This window comes from Trachymyrmex septentrionalis, unplaced genomic scaffold (assembly GCF_001594115.1).
Source record: "Trachymyrmex septentrionalis isolate Tsep2-gDNA-1 unplaced genomic scaffold, Tsep1.0 scaffold131, whole genome shotgun sequence".
Taxonomy (NCBI): Eukaryota; Metazoa; Arthropoda; class Insecta; order Hymenoptera; family Formicidae; genus Trachymyrmex; species Trachymyrmex septentrionalis.
In genome coordinates, this window is record NW_017304450.1 from 1601908 (window position 1) to 1625540 (window position 23633).

Sequence of the window (23633 nt, forward strand, 5' to 3'; positions counted from 1 at the left end):
ATATATATATATATATATATACATATACATAATTGTTGTATAACAAAATTTTTGTACCTATTGTATAGTAAAATTTTCTATTACGTAAAATTAGTGTTATTATATGTAGAGAAATAATATTTTTATTTTTATATAAGAATACGAATTAACTGTTTAAATGTAACAGTATTTGTATAGGATCTATTTTAATCTGTCCAGTAGAATATCTCTTTTAATTTATCTTAGAAAATTCTTAAGTTTAAAATAAAAGTTAGTAAAGGGAAAGAAGATGGTGATCTTGAGTGACATCTGAGATATTCCTAGAGTTAAATGAAAGTTAATTAAAAATTTTTAACTGGAATTATGTAGTTTTTTTTTTACATAATATGATATTTCTTTAGTTACTCTACATATAAAAGTATTAAGGTAGATGTGTTAATAGTTTTCGAGCTATTTTATATTTTATTTTGGCACATATTGACATGAAATATTAAACATTTTGTAAACTCTTATTTTTTGATAATTGTAATACTTTTATGTATAAAATAATGAAATGAATCAATTGGTGTAAAGAAAACAGAGTTTATTTCAAAAATTATATATTTTGCAGTATATAACCCTGGAGCACATAGCGCTTATAAAGTATTAACAAAATATTAAAAAAGCTCATATAATCGCTTTTTTAGTGCTTTGCAAGCGCTGCTATGCTACTTGGGAATTACATAATTTTATTTATTTAATTCCAATTAAATTTTTTTTTACACTAATTGATTTATCATTATTCTATGCATAAAAAAATTAAGGTACAATTATTAAAAATGAACAGTTTACAAGATATTTAATATTTTATGTCAACATGTGCTAGAATAAAATATTATAATATAACTCGAAAACCATTGATTTTTCGATATCTCTATTTTAATACTTTTATATGCAGAATAATTAGAGAAATCATATAAAAAAAATATACAATTCTATTAAAAAAATTTTAAGTAATCTTCACCTGTCCTTAAAGACATCTTTTCAAGGTCCTTAACTAAAATTACCATTTTCTTTCCCCCTAGTAACTGAGCAACTTTTTTGTCTAAACAGTTTCGTCTTAAATTTAAGAATTTTGGAATATTTTACTGGATGGATTATAATAAACCCTATATATTAAATATCATTTTATGTTACATAAAATTAAAAAGTTATTACTAATTTTTGCACGATACGTGTTCTTTTGAGGATACATTAACATTAATTTGAATAATTTTATATTGATCGACTTTATATATGAAAGACATATAGCAGAATTATTTATTTTAACATATAATTGCACCGAGACAAATTTCTGGTTGGAAATAGATTAGAAATCAGAAAATTCTGATCATGTCAATCAGAATTTTGGTTATCTTCAGTAGAGTTACAGTAGATTCAACCAGAAAATTCTGATTTGTCCATTTTTAAACAGAATTCCAATTAATGCAAACAGATTTTTTCCAATGTGTTCAACAAAGTTAGACTAGTTAGTAAGTTGTGTGCACAGGAGCATGGATTTCTGTTTTAAAGAAATATTTTTGATAATTTTGGATTGTAAATTATAATTAGATAATAATAAATTTAGTTAGACAGCATATATATTTAGTTAAAGAATATTAATCGTATTAACATTGTGATCCTGTTATAATAGCCTGTGCTCGACTAAACTTTTACCTCAGCAAGTTTGTCGAAAACAAATTTTTTAATTTACTACAAATTTTGTCGATAAAAAGATACCAAATAATAAAATACAAGTTTTGTTAACATAAATCACACTGAATTTGTTATCAATTCTGTTTGCAAGTTTGTCTAGCGACAATTTGCTAATAATTGGCTTATTGGATATCTATGCCACTTTTGAAAACGATTCAGATTTTACGAAGCATTTCATAAAGCAATATGCGTAAGTATACTTTGCATTAATCAGATATGTTGAGAGTTTAATGATAGTTGAGAGTTAATGATAATAATAATAATCTTTTTCTGAAACTTTTAGGAATATAATCGGTACGGATTCTTTAAAATTCAACGAAGAACAATCTGTCGCAGTTCCGATTTTCTGAGAAGTAGAAAAATCCAAATTAAAAGTAAGTTTGTATATACAAAAGCATGTCAAGAAAACACATTCGTTATCTGTATTTTATCTAAGCATAAAGTGAAAGTTTATAGTGAAAAAACATTCAAGAAATATAATCAGAAAAAAGAAGTTGAGCAAGAGAATTTGGATCTACAATGGCATTCATTTTATTATTCTTAAATCATAGCTTGAAAAGTCATAGAAGGAGTTATCTTCATTTCCGCGGACATTGCGAAGAAGTTGAATTTCATCTCTTGAGTTGAGATTATCAATTTGTTATTATCAATTCTTTTGAATTATCGAAGAAATGCATAATATCATTTCCCTGCGATATTGCCTACACACATAAGTGGATGCTATGAGAATATTAGAGTTATGTATGTGTGTAATGTCTGCCAAAGGATTCCATAGGCATGTGCAATACATGCAATTGCCAAACAATATGCAATCTATACGGCAAGTACCAGTATCTATTTAAAAGACAGCATATGAGTGACATCTACAATAGTTTTTTTTTTGGCATGCGTGTAAGAGGAAGTTTATAACAAAAAAGTTACTTGCACAGCAAGTTGTACAATAGGCGAAAGGCTATCGTCTATTATCTGCGGTAAGACCTTGAACAGCAAACTTCCTAAGGACACACGTGAGGTATCACGATGACATGTGGCTGCACGGCAGGAGATCCAGAACAAGTAAAAGCAGCATCTACTGATGTATATCAACATCAGATCTACGACGTCTACAGTCAAAGCTTCAAGTAGAAGTTTGATCATACATAAGAAGAATCATCCTGATCCTTTATCTTGATTGTTTACAATATCAATAGATTATCTTATTGAAAACCTGCTGAAGACGAAAACGGAAAAGAGGAATTAATGCCTTAAAGAAGAAAAACGAATTCGAGCAATGTGTCAGACTACGGAAATAAATCTTTTTAAAACTAAGACAAATATCCGTATTCATAGTCAAGCTTATTTAAAGCTTTCTTAGTCTATTTTTAGATGTTTAGTAGCTAATAAAATAATTTGTAAAGCATCTAAAGATATATTTAAGGAAGCCTTAAATGCAAAACTTGAGTATGAATACGAGTATTAAAAGGATCTTAGTTTTAAAAGGATTTATTTATGTAGTAGAGAGAGAATGTTTGCAAGGAGAAGGAAAAGTTTATATTATTGTACAAGAATATTTAAAAAATATTTTGTTAAATAAAACATTTTAGAGCAATGATGATTCTTGATGCAAGCATTGTCGATTTAATAATATTGATATAATTTGCATATGTATATATAATACAATAGCACTTATAAATATTTTTGTCACACTAATATTTTTGTCACACTTTACGAAAAGTTAAATACTCAATAAAAAAAATCGTAAAGAAGCTTTTGACTATGTACTTTAAAGTGGAAAAATAGGGCTTTAAATTTATGTTTGAATTTTTTCTACGACATTTTGTCCTTACATAAAATTAAATATTTTTTGTCTTATTTTGAAGTGTTGCAGTTTGAGGAAACATCGGACTGTATATAATATAAAAGTATTTTTCATAATTTAGAAACAAAGTATTGTAGAACAAAATTTAAAGATTTATTTTTGCGTTTTATAATGCTTAGTCGAAAATTTCTTCGATTTTTTTCATCGAGATATTTAACTTTTTGTGAAATAACATAGAAACAAAAATATTAGTATTAAAATATTTATGAGCGTTATCCTTATAAATGTATATTCATATTGATTGTTATTTCTTTTAATAAAAATATTTGTATTTAAGTTTTTAGATTAAAAAAATTGAAAACTGCTAATTGATGTCTTATTTTGATTGAAGAAAGTATGTACGTTGTATTTTTGTTATTGACATGACATTTACGTATTCTCTAAAGAGTGACAGTACTAAAATTGTTAAAATAATAAATGATAATAAAATAGTAACAATATTATCTTATGAATTTTTGTTATTTCACTAAACCTGTATAGTTCTCCAAGTATCTTCAATCGTAATATCTATATTAAAGAAAGATGCGATTTGGTATTATTTTGTATTGTAAGATTTATAATAAAATACTGAAATATTGGCTAAAATAATAAATTTAATAATTGTTGAAAGGACACTGCAAAATTTTCTACAATCTTTATTTTCGAAACTTTGAAACATTTTACAGAATGTTAAGAGAGCTCGTACTTTTCGTTAAAGTTGACTATAATCGTAATTTTTTGTGAAAGTGAAATTTAAATTTTTAAAGGAAAATAGTATAAGCGAATGAGGCACATTTCTCATATTTTTGTATATTTCTTGACAAAGAATTTTTTTATGTCGTAGGTTTGATTTGCTAGAAATGGACGAAATCAAGAGTGAAGGCATTCGAGATTCTCACGCATTCTTTATCAACACATCTTCGAATATCGCCGATATAATCAACACGGATAGCAGTAAAGAAAACAGGAATGTAGTGAAACGTTTACGTTATTGCTGCGACATTTGCTCGTTCCCGTGCCGTACGAAGGAAAATTTAAAAAAGCACATGCATCTTCACAAGAATGCATGTAGAATATGTAACGAGCTTTTCGTCACGTCGGAGAAGCTAGAGCATCACATGGTCGTGCATCACGGCGAGCCTAAATATACCTGTAAACTGTGCTACTCTGTTTTATGGAACAAGGCGGACATGAAGAAGCACCTTGTCGTAAACCACTTATTGGTAGACCCTTTCTGCAACACGTGCACCACCTGTAATAAGGAATTCCAGTCGAAGTACGCAATAGAAAGGCACATGTATAGCCAGCACACGAAACTCTCGGTGGGATGTACCGTCTGTAGACGTATTTACAACAGCTTCACCGCGTTGAAGGCACACACCAAGCTCATTCACCTGAAGACCGGTTATCAATGTGAGATTTGCAAGCGGCGTCTCCACACCATGGATTCCCTAGAGAAGCACCTACGACGGCATGAAGGCACACGAAATATGGATAGTTACATTTGTACAACATGCGGAGAAACTTTTCTCACCAAAAATAATTTAAATAAACACGTGGTCATCCATGGCGACGTCAATCCTTACATCTGTCCGGTCTGCCAGAAGGCTTTCGACAAACGGGCGAATCAAGTGCAACATATTTTGACGCACATGAGTAACGTTTATGCGTGCGACATATGCGGACTGAGATACTCGCGAAGAGCTGCCCTCTTATGGCACAGAAAAATGCATCCTGGACCGCTCGGAAAACTGCCGGTTATACCCGTGATAGGCATCGTGAGTGAATTTGTTAAGAATTACATTAGTAAAACGAAAAATTTACCAAATACTTAATTCGAAGTCTGACGATTATATCTAGAAAGTACTAACTAAATCATTTATTTAAACGTTACTTTTTTTAAGATATAGATCTTTTTTGAAGATAAATTTTCAATAAGTACGTGATCTTACTATAAATGTCTTCAGTAATTGCAATTATAGGATAAGATGACTTTATTTTTGCTCGAGTATATTACGAATTTCTATTAATGATGTTATGTGATGTTATATTTTGTAAGAAACGCAGTTTGATGTATTAGTTTGTACATGTACAGCGAATTTATTTGAAATATATGAACAATTAATTCAAATCGTTTTTCCCAAATTATTTCTAATTATTCTATTTCCTGATAATTGTATATTGATCTGTAGAATTTACTTATCAGGTAAGTTACTATTTGCCATTAATTAATTATGTCAAATAATTAATTATGGTACTGATAAGCACTCTTTTTTTAGGTGATCCAAGAGTTTTGTGTTGCATTATGAAAAGCTGATATTTAATTCGAAGACTTCTAATCATATTTAGGAAGGTAACATAAAGAACAACGGCAATAAAACATCCGAATGTTTATTAAATCGCTTCCAATGATTATTATAAATTGTTCCCAGCTATTTCCTCCTCTACCCGATGATTTTACTCGACAGGTGTATAAGCAATCCTTCCTTTGATTTATAGCTAACGGTAACGTGAACTTTTGCTTTTTTATGTTTTAGAGTGGATCCATTGAACGTTGAATCCAATATCCAAAAATTATTCGTCGGAATTGAATGTGAACGGACGGAAAGAGGAAAGTCGTTTATAGAACGTGACGAACGACTGTCAGAGATAAATACAAATCTAATGAGAGAAGAGCTTAATCAGCAAATCATAACTGAAGAGAATCGACCGATTAGAAAGAAGACGATGTGTGTAGAGTGCGATCACTGTCGCCGTAAATTCTTGAAGAAGAGTAACCTCGCCGAGCATTTGAAGCAACATAGACACAAATGCACCGACTGCCCGAAAACTTTCAGCCTGCGGCGTTATCTGGCCTCCCATATTGAGAAGAATCATCGACAGCAGATGTACGAGTGCAGCGTGTGTAAGTACAAGAGCAACAACAAAGGAACTTTAAAGAATCACTACATCCGACTACACACGAGCAACTACGACTACGCGTGCGATACGTGCGGCAAGCAGTTCAAAATAAAAAAAGCTCTGAATCACCATGTGAAGCAAAATCACAGTGAAGCTCCGCCGATTGTGTGCGACGTCTGCGGTCATTTCAGTAAAAACCTCCACGCCCTCAAGGCCCACATGAAATATAGACACTATAAGCCGGAGTTTGTCTGTCGAATATGTCGACGAGGTATGACCACGCAGGAGAACTTAGAGCAGCATCTTATGTGGCATGAAACTAGAGAGAAGGTACTCTGTCCGACTTGCGGCAAGAGATTCCGGGGACGCGATCTGGACTCACACATGAGAGTACACACTGGAGTGAAGCCGTTTCCCTGCCCTGTCTGCGGAAAGACTTTTCGGCGGCAAACTGCTCAAGAACAACACGTGTTGATTCATACCGGAAAAAGACCCTACATTTGCGATATTTGTGGTCAGACGTTCGCCCAAAAGCCCGGCTTGATCTGTCACAGAAAGAGACATCCTGGCCCACTGCCTCCGCTACCTGTAGTCTCTATCAAGAACATTGTCACCGAATTCACGAAGGAATACGCGATGAAAAACGCGGTCATAAAGATTGAATAAGATGTACAATATATGTTTATAGTATTTCTAGTACAACATGATGAAATGAATTGTGGATGTTAAATATTTCGTGATTACATCGGTAGTAATTAAAAATTTGGCTTAAAAAAAGATCGCCATGATAAAATAAGAATTTAAAAAAGTTATTATTTAAACAATATTTTTTTATTTATACAGAAGAGCTACATATAACTTTTATATATTTTGTAGATATAAATGTGATATTTGTATAAATTTTACATTCTTATAAAAATTGCTTTTTATATTGGTTTTGGTATATGTATATGGTACAGTCACAGCGTTAACTTTAGTAAATGTATACATTGATTACAATAAGTATATACATCTACTGAGTTATTTTGACTATAACATAATAAAGACACACTTTTTGAACAAATATATAATTATATATACACACACATATATATATATATAATATATATAAAATAATAATGTCAGGCAGTATCTTAATTTTGCTTGTAACAATCAAGATGATAAAAATTAAGGTTATTTATTGACTCATCTACGTATGTGTGTGTGTGAATATGTGCGTGCGTGCGTGCATGCGTAATGTATGCACGCGCATGCGTGTACATGCAATACAAATGCACATTTTTTTATGTCAAGTTTTGAAGTATGAATATTTTTTTGCAATTTTCTATTGTATTTTGTACGTAGCAATAAAAATTACGATTTTTATAAATTTTGTATATTATTAATTTCCTATGTGTAAGAGTATAGCATGAAAGAAATTGAAGAATACATAATTTTTTATTTATTATATACACATATATATATATTTATTATGCATACATATATATCATACATATATCTTACACATGTGTGTGTGTATGTATGCATGATATCAATATTATATTCAAGTACAACATGTAATTAACTAGTCTTTGTATAATTTATAATATTTAATCATCTGGGGTATTATTATTTTCTTTCATTTGAAAGTATTTTTGACAGTCAGTGATAAGATTTTGGATTGAATATTTGTTATTATTTTATTATTAAAAAATTTATCATAAAATTTTTATTAAATTAAGTAAATGTCATTTTTTAAATCACTAATTATATTTTGTATTAATGTTGAATCATATTTAAAAATAATTTACATCACGTAAATTATGATCTACTTGGAATTTGATTTTATGATATTCTTCATATTTTTTACATTCTCTTTGTAGATTAAAAATATTTTTGTGTAAAAAAAATACTGGAAATCATTCAACACTCTTAATATCTCAAGTAAGTAAGCTCAATATCCAGAGATAAGTCTTGCATCGTGTGTAATCAAATTTAATTTGTTCGTAATTTATGTTTTAGTGGTTCACCTGTGGATCCTCTGGTCATGGACGCCAATAATGTGGAACACTTGTCCGAAACCATAGAATGCTTACCCGAGTACGACTTATTACCAAATAAAATCAAACGATATATCGCTAGGAGAGAAAGAAAAATAAAAGAAGATACGAGAAAACGGAGCAAAATCAGTCAGAACAAAATCGACAAAAAGAAACCTAAACTTTCCTTGGAATGCGCCACGTGTGGCCAATGTTTTAGCCAGAAAGCTACTATGATAAAACACATGAGCTTGCACAAATATCAATGCCAAACTTGCTGTCAGAGCTTTGGCCTGAAGCGAGAATTGAAGCGCCATATCATGAACGTTCACGGACCTCTCTTGTATCCATGCAGCATCTGTGACTATAAGAGCAACAACAAATGTACCTTAAAGGATCACTTTATACGGAAACACACCAGCGGCTTTCAGCATTCTTGTACAGTCTGCAATAAGCAATTTAAAATAAAAAACGACCTGAAACAACACATGAATCAAGTTCATAGTGGTGAACCGCCCATCATATGCAGCATCTGCGGACACGCCTGCAAGAACGTTCCCGCTATCAAAGCGCACATGAAGTATCGACATTACAAACCAGCTTACGAATGTAAAATATGCAAGCGTGGTCTTACCACTCAAGAGTATCTCGACCAACACTTAATCTGGCATGAAAGAAAGGAGAAGGTTATCTGTCCTACCTGTGGCAAAACCTTCGGTCAGAAGAGGGACTTGGATCTTCATTTGAGGATTCATCAGGGTATCCGACCATTCTCTTGTCCAGTCTGCGGCAAAACCTTTCCCCGAAAGACTGCACAAGAACAACACATATTAATTCACACCGGCAAAAAGCCGTATATCTGCGACATATGCGGACATACCTTTGCACAGAAACCCGGACTTATTTGTCACAGGAAACGGCATCCTGGGCCGTTACCGCCTTTACCTGTGGTATCCATTAAGAAAATAATCATGGAATTTACGCAAGAATTAGTCTCTTCTACGCAACAAGATAAAGTAGATAGTTAAATATTTATTTGAAAAAATGCTCCAACATAGATTAATTAAATTTATTTACATTAATCCCAAAATGAAGATATTATTGCGATAAATTTATGAATTTCACAATTTATTTCTTTGAATATCAAAGATTATTTTAACAACTGATTCTTGAAAGCTTTGAAATATATTTTGAAATAATTAATGCAAAATTTCTAAAACAATAAATAAATAACATTAATATCATAAATTTCAAAATTTAAAATTAAAAAGAAAGTTTAATTTTCTAAATTCTAACTTTTACTGTCTACACAACGTCTGCTTCTGTATGTCGCGATTAAATTAATTCTAAATAATGTAATTTTTAGTTAGATGTATTATCAAATTAATTGACGTGTATTTAAAAAAATGAGATTTTAGATAAAGGAGAATTTTTTATATTATATTATATATAATTATAATTGTTATGTACGTATAAATTTATTCTCGGATTAAAATTCATTTCATACTACTTCATTCACAAAAACTTAAAACTTTCTTAGAAACTTTTATAAAATCAAACGTATGTGAGAGAGTTGGGATTAAACCTGGAACGCACAGAATTAATAGTTTTTATATTAGGAGATGTGTGTGTGTTATTCAATTATTTGTTATATAAATTTTTACACGCGACATTTTCTTAAAATTTCAAAATTATAAAATTTTTCTATTTACAAAGTTACGATGTATACTGTAATATATATAAATAATTATGTACTTCTTTTAAATGAAAATAAAATAAAAAGAAGATATTATCCAATAATCTTAACATTATGTTTTAAAATTTCTGAAAAGACCATTATTATTTAAAAATTACAAAGTAGATACAATGTTTTTGTTTTTACAATACTTATTTTACAAGTCTGATGCGTATTTATTATATTGTAATAGTTGTAACTAACACATACATATTTATAGAGAATAATTTCTTTTTAAAAATTAGTTTTTAAAATTTGCTTGAAAATATCTTAAATAAAATATTTTAAATTTATCTACAAAATTTTGTAATCTTAAATAACTTAATCTTGTAACGTAAAAATATCATGCCGATTTAATTAACAAAGCGTGAATAATTTATTCTTATTTACAGTTTCTGTTTCAATTTTACAAAAAAAACTACTGAACTTTTCAGAATTATTACGTCAGTACCTTATTAATATATTGTTAAGGTTTTTTTATGTTATTATATCTATTTGTTGAAGACAAAGTGATGAAAAGGGTAGGTAACGCTTACACAAATTGAAGAAGTAAAAGTAAATTGTTCAAGATTTTTATTACAAATTTATTACAAAAATGTAGCTAGTTGATTTTTCAGTGGAAAATTGTTTTAATTAATTTTTGTTCTTTTATAAAAATTCATCGTGAAACGTGTATTTCATTATTCTCCTCTCCTTTCAGACAAAGACGGGGTAGATCGCGCGACGTTCACCAATGCGTCAAATGTGGGGCTCGCTTCCGTCATACGCGGAAGCTCGTGGAGCATCTGAAGAATCTGCACAACATCGACCGGGCATTTAGCTGTGATGAATGCAGCAAGACATTTCGCAGCCCGATGAATATAGCTCGCCACAAACTAATTCACACGGGGCTGAGAGTGTTCAATTGCGATCTCTGCGAGTACAGCACTAATCAGAAGTCCAATCTGGAGTGCCATCGTCGCCGACATGCGAAGGACTATAGCTTTAAGTGCGAGACGTGCGACAAGGGCTTTTATTACAGAACCGAGTATATGGAGCATCAGAATACGCACACCAACAAGAATCCGTATCGCTGTGAACACTGTTGTAAGCATTACAAATACAAGAAGAATCTATTAGTACATCTAGGGATGCATCACACTGGCAAACAAACCGCCGCGACTGCGAGGAACGCGAGGACGAGGCACGCGTGTAAGTTTTGCCCGGAGAGATTTGTGTATAAAAGACTGCTGGAAAGGCACATGAAAAATCAGCACGGCTTCACGAACGCGTCGGCGAAGCACCTGTGCGACCTGTGTGGTGCAGAATTGTCATCGATGAGACGACTGATAGTACACAAATGCAGTCACACAGGCGAGAAAATTTTTGAATGCGACATGTGCGACAAGAGGTTCGCCAGTAAGGAGAATCTGAATATTCACAAACGGACGCACACAGGCGATAAACCGCATGTATGTCCACAGTGTGGCCGCGGTTTCACGCAAAGGACATCCTTGGTTTTTCATCTGCGATATCACTCGGGTCAGAGGCCTTACCAATGTCCGGATTGTGGTAAGGGATTTGTGTCCAATACTTTGCTCAAGAGACATCGCAAAATGCATGAGAAGATCACGCAACCTAAGCTATGAAATGAAAAACTTCCGACGAATTCGATACATTCCGATCTCTCTAGTTAGAACTGACTTGTTGACTGTGATTGTAATATTTTGTAATAAATGTAACATAAATAATTTTGGAACGAGAAATGATATTTTGTTTCTAAAATTTGCGGTTGAATCTCATTCGTCACTTGTGGCTTTCTACGATGCGATCTGTGTGAGTTTTTTTCAGCTGCGGAAACGCATTTTACAAAAGCATCGATTTTATAGGTAACGAATGAATGTTAGTAGAATTACAGTTACCTTTCTACAACGCTTTACGTAAATGTGTATCGATCATTGCAGCCAGTGGACGAATAATCACGCTTTGAAGATGAAGAATGGAGATTTGCTTGATCTCGGACAGAAGTGAGTTGCATATAATGTATGTTAATATATATTTCTTGCGTGCATTTCACAGAGAATAATGAATTTACTAATATCGCAGAAGTTCAAGTTTTTATTTCAAAATTGATTTTGAGAAATTCAATTTATAATTCTCTCACCAGAAAATGTAAGAAATCATAATAGATTTAGATTTTGGATAAAAGATTTAAAATTAACTATTTTCTTCAGTGCTATTTAAAAAATATAGCTAATAAAGTGTTAAAAAATTTAAAAATTAAATTTAATATTATATAATGTAAAAGGATAAATTTTGAATTTTTATTTCTAAAATTTTTGTAGATTCTCAATCGAAAATTCTGATATTTTAATGAAATATCTTTGTAGATATTTATTTATTAATTTAGTAATTCAACCAATAAGAAATAAAGCCTCTATAACTTCTTATTATTTAATTCAAATTATATTCTATTTGTGTGACAGCAATTTGTGTTGGAAAAAATAATTATATAGATCTGATGTAATTTATTTTAGTAAGTAAATTGTAAGTAAATTGTTGATTTATAACAATAAGCTCCATCTATAATAATCATTCAAACGTTTACTGTTCTGGTTGCAGATTTGAAGGTGGTGAGAAGATCTGCGAATTGTGCCAGGCAAAATTTCACTTCGTTACCAGATTGGTTGCGCACCTCAGAATAGCGCATGGCATCCATCGTCCTTTCAAATGTGTTACCTGTGGGAAGAATTATCCCCAGCAGTTCATGCTTAACGCTCACGTGAAGAAATCGCATACGCCAAAGATTGTGCCGTGCACCCAGTGTAGCTTTATGGGTATCAGTGTGATAGATGTGGAAAAACACAAACGGCGGCGTCACCGAGTCCCAGAATTCACGTGCGAGATTTGCAGCGAGGATTTTATCGACAAGGACGCTTTAATCGCGCACGCGACAACGCACGATTTCATGCAGCGTTGCAACGTTTGCGATAGCATTTTCAACGACATGTACAGGTATCTTCTTAATAATCATTGAATCTGCTGTTATTGTTGAATTTATTTATAACGTTTTTCAAACGAAATCCATGTGTTTAAATGTTTCTAAATTCTTTATATTTGGAGGAAATTTAATTCTGACTCTGAGGAAATTTATTTCTTGATTATCTCATGTTGTCTCAAAACAATTATCATCCTTTTTTGTTTGTTTGATTTATTTATTATTGAAAGCCTATCCTCGACTTGCTTTAGAAAATAAAATATAAAACTTTGTTTTCTTTTTGAGATTAAAAATACTATTACATTTTTTTAAATCAATTAACTTTACGATATCAAGATGACATTGATATATTTTATAAGAGCATGTTGTACAGCTTAAAGGAACACAATCGTCTCTGTCATTATGATCCTGCATCGGACGAGAAGTTTGAGGAATCTAGCGAGAACGAGTCCGAGCACAAATGCGACGTTTGCGGCAAGATTTATAAGTATAGGTCGATGCTGAAGCAACACAAGGTCAGGACTCACGGTGTTCCATCGAACTGCGAGAGGCGCAAGTATCTTTGCGCACTGTGCGGCAAAGAGCTGAAGACCGCGAAGGGCCTCGAAATTCACAATAGATCGCACACCGGTGAAAAACCGTATACCTGTGAAGTGTGCGGCAAATGTTTTGCCTGTGACACCATGTTGAGAACCCACAACGTCACACATACTGGAGAACGGAAGTATTCGTGTGATCAATGCGGCAAGGCCTTCACGCAGAGATCTACTCTGGTTGTTCACAAGCGATATCACACGGGCGAACGACCGTACATTTGTCCTCGGTGCAATAAAGGTTTCATCACACGAACTGTCCTTAATACTCATATGAAGTCTTGTCGTTGAGACTGACTTATCTTCATACGATTTATCGAGTCAATTCGAAAGTTCATGCGAAGAAGCCTACATGTTTGAGGATATTCGGAATAATCGATTTCTGAGTTTAGAGTACCGGAAAAAATCGATTTTCTTTTTTCTTACAATTTTTTAATCTTTATAATCTCAAGAACATTTCTCTGCAAAGTAAATTCAAACAATTTATCGGTAACGATTGATCGTTTAACGATGTTACATTGATGTTATTGCAGATAGAAAATTTTAGCGCGATTGGCATTCTCCCTTTTTCCTTCTTCACACACACATATACACACGCGCGTGCGCGCGCGCATCAATATTCTAAGTGTTTTCATTTTAAAAAAGAAAAAATTCTGAAAAATGGTTCTAAAACCACTCATTCAAACTCTTTAAATAGAGATTTCTTTAAATAATTCTTTGTGTTATTTATTTCGATAAAGAAGATCTACTATATGGTAAATATTTTACACTATTAAAGTTCCAAAAATATTATAAGTAAAGAGATTAAAAATGAACTTTCTTTAAAATTAACTTTCTTTATCTCAGGATAGATATACATACATATTTTGTAATTTTAGTGACGAAGAAACCGTCCATACTAATAAAAAAGATCCTCTTTCTATGTATAATGTACTATATCTATTATTAATAAAAGTGCTATAATAATGCATATACTACTGCATAAAATAAAAAGTAGACAAATTTAAAACATCTAAATAGAAATGTTTTTTTATATTAGTTTACTAGGATTTGACGAAAAAAAGATAAAAATACTTAAAAGCATTTGAATATTAATGAAAGATACATTTTCCAATACAATTTAAAAATATTTTTTAAATACATTTTTTTATATTTTTTATAAAAAAATATTCTTGATTGTGATATATGTGTTATTTATTATACATGAATATTAGCATTTGTTGTATAAAGTCAATCAGATTTTTATAATTAATAATGCTATTTTGATTTATTTTCTATGCTATAAAATAGTTATTGCTATTTTATATAACTGCTATTTATTTATTTGTGAATAAAATAAAAAATATAGAAAAAAATGCAATTTAATGATTTTATATAAATTAATAATTATTATATATATTAAATAAATAATAATCTTTATAATAACTTTGTAATAACTTACATGTATGTGTTATTATATCAAAACACACACACACACACACACACATATATATATATATATATATATATATATATAAAATTGCAAAAATATTAAAACTTAAATTAAAACTTAAGACTTAAATTAAAATAAGTTGTTAATCAGTTTTAATATTTTTACAATTTTATATGTACACTGCTTATTGCTCTGTTATTATACAATACAATTATATATTATTTCATTTCTGAGAATTTTATTATTTTATCATTACATTATTTGATAAAAAAGAAAACATATTTGATATTATGTAGTCACAAAACATCAAAATAGATACAGAATTTTTTTTTAAATCACCCAAAGTTATTACGGCAATATAAATTATCAATAGAAGAATAAAATCGAAGTGATATCTTCAATCCGAAAATCGACTTCTTGTTCGTGCATTTTGCGATCGTATCGATAATTAATATCGTTCAGTATAGCCCGATTTTGTATATTGACATTTCGAGGTTTTACATGTATCGTCCTGAAATCTGCGATCATATTCATATAATCATATTTATTGACGCCATAAAAAATATTCTTACTTACGGGTTTTACGTTCGGCTTGAAGTTGACATATCTCGCGTAAAGTCTCAAGGCTCCTTATAATTCCATCATATTGCAATCTCATCAAACGCTTGCAACGTATCAGCATGGACACTAACAAATCGTCGAGTGATTCACGATTATTCCTAAGCTGCAGCATAACTTCAACTGCAAGAGAAGATATTTTTTCCTCATCCTATTCTGATAATAGGTATATAACGACAAGTACAGAATTTTCATTCAAAAAAATTCAATTTATAATTTATAAAGTTTATACAACAAGTGCATCAGTACTAATAAATATTTTACTTTATATCATTAATTAAATCTCTTCAAATTGATTAGCAGGTATAGTTTGTAAAATACCTAAGGTATTCGTGTATTGAGTAATTATCAGACCAATTGTGTTTCTGAAGTTACGGGATCTGCTCTGATCCCATACATGTCCGCTGAACATATGAAACTTGGCTAAAGGGACACTAGGTAGTAGCAAGTAGTACATATCCTCGTAATGTGAGATGTTCACTGGAAATCAGACTTGAAAAGCTGAATGATGCAATAATTCTGAGTAAGTCCGTAAATAATATATATATGAATGAAAATTAAATTTATTTTTTGTGAATTTATATAATTTCCAATTTAAGTATCTAAATCAAATAATCAATCAATATTAATCAAATACAAATAAATAATCTTAATATTATAAGATCTATTTGTATTAAATTAAATTTTATTAAATTTAATTTATATTAAATTTTAGAAAACTTTTATAATAAAAAATAAACTTGAGAAATGATCATATATAATAATTCTAGAAGTAAAAAAAAACAGATATAAAGATGAAATCTTTAACAAAAGTTAAGGCAATCGTAGAATATATATATAGGAACAATGTTATACCTATAGTATAGGACACTGTCAAGTCAGGACAAGCTAATACCAAGTTGCGCCAAGCAGCGTCCGCTACCATGTGTTGCCTAGAATCCGAATCTCTCACGGATATATACAGGTATTTCAGTGTTTTCGATGCTCCGCTGGCAAGAGCATCAAGAGCATGATTCGATAAAGCCGGATAGTCCAATTTCAACAGAGTTAGCGCGTGAAAACGACCTAATAAGCGTAAGTACCTAAAAAATAATTCAAACACATATCAATCACAATTTATATAAAATTGTTATGAATAAATCCTCAAGTTATGAAAATGCTCTTAAGATTTTCATTTAACACAATTAATTTAATTCTCATTTATATATTCACATAAATATTTTCTAATATTTTTACGTGCTTTGGATTGTCATGAGGAGCTTGCCACTCTCTGAAAGCACCGCGGAGATCTAGGGAGATTAAATGTTCGCCAGATCCTTTGGCAACTGTTCCAAGTAATCGCAAGACGTCAGTCACGCCAAAGTCGGCATTTAACAAGCTTAGGATTTCCAGGCTGCGTTGACTGCTGTATAAAACAGAAAAGGGATCTTGGGATAAGCTCTTGCATTTTATCAATTAAGGTCAAAAACAATTTGATTACCGCAGAAAATTAGCCAGGGCAGAGAGCAGTATTCCCCTATTGCCCCATTTGTAGCCGAATACCCAGTTCGTTAATGTCAATCGTCGTAGTTGTACGTCTTTGGCACGGACGATCGCGAGAAAATCGGCGCCCGCCTCGGCCTGAATGTTACGTCTGATCCTAATTTGTCTCGGTGAGATGTATGGTCGTGAAAAAGCGAGCTCCAGGCTGCGCATATGCTGTCCATATTTTGCCTGTCAATAACATTATGGGCAGTATTTATAGTCCATTCTTATTTCAAGACTATCTTAAGATGCTAATACGATCCTCTGATTGGTTTGTGACTTCTTAAGACTGTACCTAAGACGATCTTGAATATAAGCTCTGACTATGAATACCACTCTATAATATTTAATTTATATTATCAATACTAGTTATATTGAACGTAACATGTAATGACTTAATATAATGTAGTAAATTTTCAAGATTGTCTTAAAATGATTAAAGCGATTGAATCAGAGATCGATGAAGATTTTTCAAGAAAATTTCGAGAGAACTTAAATTTGTAAAAATATAATACAGTAGTGAGCTTCTAATTCTTACTATTGCAATCTTTATTTTCATCTCTCTTTTTTTGAAAGCAGATCGGCTTTTTCTCGAATTATACTTTCTTCAAATTCACGATCTTGATCTCACAACTCGAATTTCAAAATTCTAGATTTAATTTAAAGTCGCCGAAAATTTTATCGAATTTTAGCGAATGACGGAAAATTCTCTTACGGCCAGTTCTCCTGCTAGGGGGAAATCGCCGCGTAAATCGCGATCGATGAGAACTGTGACGGATCGCCAGAGCACAGGTGAAGACAGCGTGCGATTCCATGATCGACAGACTTGGCTGACGCTGGCGCGATCAGTACGATCAAGATAATCGAATATCTGCGTCAATATCAGCTCAGGTAGCTGATCCCACATCTCCTAGCTTCAATTTGGCTCACCCTCATCTCTTCTAAGCGATCGTTGGCCTAAATTACTGTTGGTCGTTTTATTTTCTTGATTTCATTGAATTTCGTCGATTGCTACTGTCAAAAACTATCGATCATGAAGGATTGGATTGAAGCATGATGGGATTGAAGTATATCCCGAAAGGAACTATACAGTGAGGAGAATAATAAATAGACAGATATATTCTTACATGGATAAATTCTAAATGGTTCAATATTTGGAGCTCTGACGAGGATATGGTCCTTTAGTTCCATAATGCGCATGATATGTATCTTTTATCCTTGTTTAACGTTCGATGAATAACAAAAATAAAATGTATCAGAATAATAATTGCCAAATTTATTGTACATATGATCTACAAAACATATGTAGATATGATATATAAATGAAATAAATATATAATGATATTAAATTAGGGATGACGATACAGTATGGATCTTTCGTAATAAGATCGGTATTTTTGAATTGAGATATCGATATTTTAGCTAGACGTCGATATTTTGAAATATCGATGCTGAATTTACCTTTTATCGATATTCAATATAGATAAAACTTCGGATATTTTCAATCGCAATTGTGCACGACTTGCTAATTTGCTGTTATGCCATAATCATTAATTTTGTATATCTATCATCAGTGTCCTTTATTATAAAAAAACATCTATTATACACAAATCTATTATACAAAATATAACTTTTTATTTTAGTTCCGAAAAAGTTTTTAATTGTAAATGTAATTAAGCTTGTAAAATTAATTTTCAGTCGTAACAACTTTACAGACCTATACGTCTTGAAGTTGGCAACTGTTTCCGAACAAGCACCGGTCAGTCAAAAAAGAAACCCACGGCGACATGTGTTTGTGCTTTTCACTGTGATTGAATTATAACTTGTAGTTTTGTGGAATTCATTTTTAAACACAAATTTGTTTGTTTCTTGTCATAAAAAATTAAAAGAAGATGAAGTAAAAAAGCTTAACGTCTTGTTTTGTATATTATTATTATTTATCGGAGAGGTTATTATTATATGACGTATTTTGAATTTAATAAAATCTGACATTATAATAAAAGCAGTAAAAAATAAATTGCCACGGGAGATATTAAAGCACGAAGAATGCATTTTCTAAAAAAATTGTCCTTTTCATTTAGTCGTATATTAAGAAATAACGTACGACGCACCCTAACCTCTCAATATGCTGCAAATGTGGATGTTGACAAAGATAAAGGTATGTATTTGAAATTTTATGAAGAATGTTGCAAGCAATCATAGGTTTGGTAACGCATGTTTTATTTCAGAGAAAACGATATTGGTGAAACAAATGGATAAAATCACTACAATCGGTATTAACCGTCCTGAAAAGAGGAATTGCCTCGATGTAGCGACTGCACATTTGTTATCAGAAACGCTAGATGAGTTTGAAAATAACAAAGAATCATTAGTAGGAATATTATATGGAGTAGGAGGCAATTTTTGCGCTGGTTACGATCTCAAAGAGATTGCAGATTATGATGGTGAACACGAGGAAAGCATACCACATTTTGGACCACTGGTATATTTGCATTATATATGAAGCTATGAATTTGTTAAGAATATTAAAAGTCTCTTTAGTTCTTTATAGGCAAATAGAACTCAATTATCCAAGAAGCCATTGGTAGTAGCTTTGAGTGGATATACTGTTGGAATAGGATTCGAGCTTGCTTTAATGTGTGACTTGAGAGTCGTAGAGGAGACAGCAATGGTAGGCTTCTTAAATCGACGTTTTGGCATTCCAATTTCATGTGGAGGCACTGTCCGTTTGCCTGCCATGATTGGATATTCCAGAGCTATGGATTTGATATTAACAGGAAGACTAGCTTCTGCACAAGAAATATTCAATTGGGGAATTGCACATAAATATACAACTTGTGGTACAGGTATGCTTCTTTTGGATTTATTTTAATTTTTATAACAAAAAAGGGGTTATATTGCAGAGAATCCAATGGTTTATAGAATAAATTATAATTATTGAGACAACATTGTGCAATATTTTCACTTATATACAGTAGAACTCCATTTATTTGAATATCAAAGGACAATTCTGATAACAGTTTGGGTAATAGAGATTCACTAAGGCTGGTATCCATAGTTAGTTCTTATATTTAAAAATCTTAAAACATCACAAATTAATTACAAAACCATATTAGCATTTTAAGACATTATATAAGATTGAAATAAGAATGGAATATGAATACCTGTTTAACTGTTCTCTCTCTATTTATTCATTCCAATAATAGAAGCTAATGTTCAGAAAACTCTGAAATCAAACAATTGAAGCTCTTATTATCTGAATAGCACTGTAATTTGGATAATAGGAGGTCAACCGAGTTTGGATATTTGAAACTGAGCTTATTCATATAAGTGGAACGCAGATAAATAGAATTTTATTGTACTTATAGATATTATTTCAAGTCATTTGATTATATAAAATCATTGATTTAAGTAAGTGTTTATCTTTAAGTATATTTTTTCTAGCTTTAGGTACAGCGATGAACTTAGCGAATTCTCTTGTAAAATTCCCGCAAAAAAGTTTGCTAGCAGATCGCGCTTCAGCATATTTTGCTACGTTTTCACCAAAACAAATAGAAGAGTCATTGCAGTTCGAGAAAGACAATTCTTCGCATTTGATATTGGAGGAAGGTGTTTTAGGCGCCAAAAAATTTGTCGATAATGGAATTGGAAAGCATGGGAAGTTTTATAATATCACGATGGAAGATAAGAGCATTCGAGAACTAGATAAAAATTTATTATAAAAACTTCTGGCGCATATGTGTATAATTGTATACATATAATGACATGTATACATATTTTTAGTATAGCTCTTTAATATGTGTAATAAATAAGTTTCTTAATTTTCATAATATATTTTCATTGGTGTGTGACAAATTGATTGTGTATGTATGGAAGGCTGAAAATGGTAGTGCTATACTATTATTTATGTTTTAAGTTACTTTGTTTAAATTTCGACTTGAAGTCTTGACTTGAATTAGTCTATTGAAGCAAATATGTTGAAAAAACTTTTTGTTTCTTGAAATCATACATAATTAAGTGATTTACACCATAACTATAACTTTTACCCCTTTATCCACATTACATATTTGATACATGACATCCATACATCTATTTTTTCATAGGGAGAGAGATTAACACTATAAATACATGCACTTTAATACAATTGTGATTGTAAAGTAATATTCTTTATTTATTAGATTTATTGTGCATTATTATACTTTTTGAGCATAGATTTAACGCAAGCTTTTGTGATGGTGATCTTTGGATTTTCGAGAAACTGTCGTAATATTTCTTAGTAACAGCTGCTTTTTCGATTAAAAGCGGGGTAAGATTTATCATTTGTCCATTTTCATCTCCTAAAAAATATCTCTTATAATTTTAATAATAAATAGAGTTACAATATTATTATTTACGTTCGAAAGTAACGATAAAATATGTTAAATCTGGTTGAAGAATATCTGTTCCACGTGTACAAGGTTCATAAAAAGTTATAATCTTCGGTTGACAATTTATTTCATCGCACAAATCGAACTCGCCTGCAAAAAAATTGTTTTCTACGAGATATTGATTTTTATGTTTATTTTAATAATTAAAAGTAATTAAAACACTTTATAATTTATCAAAATCGAAATTGTATGATATATCGGCAAAGTTATTGTTAAAGCGTAGTTAATTATTTCATATTTAAAAATTTTTATTTTATTTTCATTTACCATTCACACGTGCGACTTTTCTTATATAATTGATTATCATCTTAATTGAACAATTTATATTCACCAGTATCTCTCTATTTACAGTTTCTAGAAGTCCAGTGTCATCGCTATTTGATAAATATTCTGAAATTATAATTATAACATTATATTATGATCTATTTAAGAAGATAATGATTTCATACCAACGTATTTAACCTTTATGATAGTGGTCATGTCAAATGTTTGTCAACATCATAAAGTGTAACAAAATAGAAAATAGACTGCATATTCTTTTTTCAATGCATTGTTAATTTTATTTATGAATGCCATACAGAGTGTCTCAAAATTCGCGACTTAAAATAGCAAGAGAAAAATTAAGTAAAGAAGTTATTTGTAAATTTGTATATTAAGCAATAATTTTTCAGATATAAGGATTTAAATATGGCCAATTTCAAATTATGTTTAGAGGGGGCTTTTTTTCATTATCCAGCCAGAAGCGATCACAGCTAAGACTATCTTCGTCTTTAGGGATCTGAAGACGAAGATAATCTTAGCCGTGGTTGCTTCTAGTTGCATAACGAAAAAATACCAATGGCCTGTGATGGCTGTTAGTATTAGTGAACGCGCTGAAGTGAGCACTCATCAGAGCTTATTAATATTTGTGACTTATGGACCAGTGATCATTTAAACGTAATCTGTAATTGGCCATTTAAACTTAACTCAAACATTGCTGCTTAAAATAAAAATTTATAATTAACTTTCTTACTTAATTTTTCGAGAACTTTCGTACTATAGTATTATGAGTCGCAAATTTTGGAATACCCTGTATAAATAATATAAATTATACAATATGTTGCTCAATCTTTGCTTTAATTTAGTTCTTCGCTTTAGTTAAGATTGTACAGATTTTCGGAAAGAAAAAAAAAACAATTTTTAATTTCTCTTCTTTTCTTATGTTTTTTATTTTTTTTTATTTAGGTACTTAGCACCCATAAATATCTTTGCCATGAATGTATTTGGAAATCTGAGAAGTGCAAACTTCTAACTTTGCCTAACTTCGAATCATGCGTAACTTTTATTGAGATACTCGCTTATTGATTTTATTTATTAAAATTGTTTATTGCAACTTTTTCATTTTATCCTGTTATTAGCCCAAAATCGTCTCCATAATCTATACAATTCGTTTAGTATGCACTCGTCAGTAGTGATCAGTATTTGGATCATTATGATCATTATTGGTTTCCCCTCTCATTACATATCATTTGCTTTGCGAATTGTTTGTGATTTCATTCGCTACGCATTATGTGCTGTCTCACTTTTACTGTTTTAACTGTTTTCAATTGCTTATGCAATTACTAACGGTGTCCCAAATACTGGCAATCTGATTTTAAATGCTGTTTCGAATATATAAATTATATTATAATTATAATTGTATTTAATTTTACTTAAATTTTTTGTAAATGTTTACTTATAAGTAAAATTAAATACAATTACTCATAATATAATTTATATATTCAACAAAAGCATTCAAAATCAAATTGCTAGTATTCGGGACACTGTCAGTAATTAGGTTTTTTACTTTATACATTCATGATATAATACTCGAAATTGA

The 23633-nt window shown here is 30.9% G+C and overlaps 4 protein-coding genes across 5 annotated transcripts in view; 2 read left to right on the top strand and 2 right to left on the bottom strand.

Moving 5' to 3' along the window:
* The window catches only part of LOC108757005 (zinc finger protein Xfin-like), a 71363-nt gene extending 57241 nt beyond the window's left edge, over positions 1–14122 (top strand). Inside the window, exons 7-13 of the mRNA XM_018501231.1 lie at positions 6019–6020; positions 6088–7068; positions 8453–9445; positions 10875–11825; positions 12148–12210; positions 12806–13198; positions 13555–14122. Coding sequence (XP_018356733.1) covers positions 6019–6020; positions 6088–7068; positions 8453–9445; positions 10875–11825; positions 12148–12210; positions 12806–13198; positions 13555–14065 — 3894 coding nt within the window. The 3' untranslated portion in view covers positions 14066–14122. The remainder of the gene's footprint in view (positions 1–6018; positions 6021–6087; positions 7069–8452; positions 9446–10874; positions 11826–12147; positions 12211–12805; positions 13199–13554) is intronic.
* Positions 14123–15527: 1405 nt separating this feature from the next.
* LOC108756990 (F-box only protein 39-like) lies at positions 15528–18452 on the bottom strand. Of its 2 annotated transcripts, none has more exons than XM_018501209.1 (7): positions 18064–18452; positions 17305–17537; positions 17065–17229; positions 16680–16906; positions 16146–16304; positions 15783–15947; positions 15528–15724 (listed from the first exon to the last, which is right to left on the bottom strand). In XM_018501209.1, exons 1-7 carry the CDS (start codon positions 18253–18255, stop codon positions 15573–15575), a joined length of 1293 nt encoding a protein of 430 aa, XP_018356711.1. In that variant the 5' UTR covers positions 18256–18452; the 3' UTR covers positions 15528–15572. The 2 variants fall into 2 exon arrangements, with proteins under 2 accessions (XP_018356711.1, XP_018356712.1); XM_018501210.1 differs by lacking the exon at positions 18064–18452 and adding an exon at positions 17887–17983.
* Positions 18453–19306: 854 nt separating this feature from the next.
* Positions 19307–21084, top strand: LOC108756987 (probable enoyl-CoA hydratase). Its single transcript, XM_018501207.1, has 4 exons — positions 19307–19506; positions 19577–19830; positions 19900–20194; positions 20793–21084. Exons 1-4 carry the CDS (start codon positions 19395–19397, stop codon positions 21068–21070), a joined length of 939 nt encoding a protein of 312 aa, XP_018356709.1. The 5' UTR covers positions 19307–19394; the 3' UTR covers positions 21071–21084.
* Positions 21085–21161: 77 nt separating this feature from the next.
* On the bottom strand, positions 21162–22281 carry LOC108757001 (uncharacterized protein CXorf65 homolog). The gene is made up of 4 exons (XM_018501227.1): positions 22225–22281; positions 22043–22165; positions 21743–21865; positions 21162–21685 (listed from the first exon to the last, which is right to left on the bottom strand). Exons 1-4 carry the CDS (start codon positions 22253–22255, stop codon positions 21516–21518), a joined length of 447 nt encoding a protein of 148 aa, XP_018356729.1. The 5' UTR covers positions 22256–22281; the 3' UTR covers positions 21162–21515.
* Positions 22282–23633: the final 1352 nt, after the last annotated feature.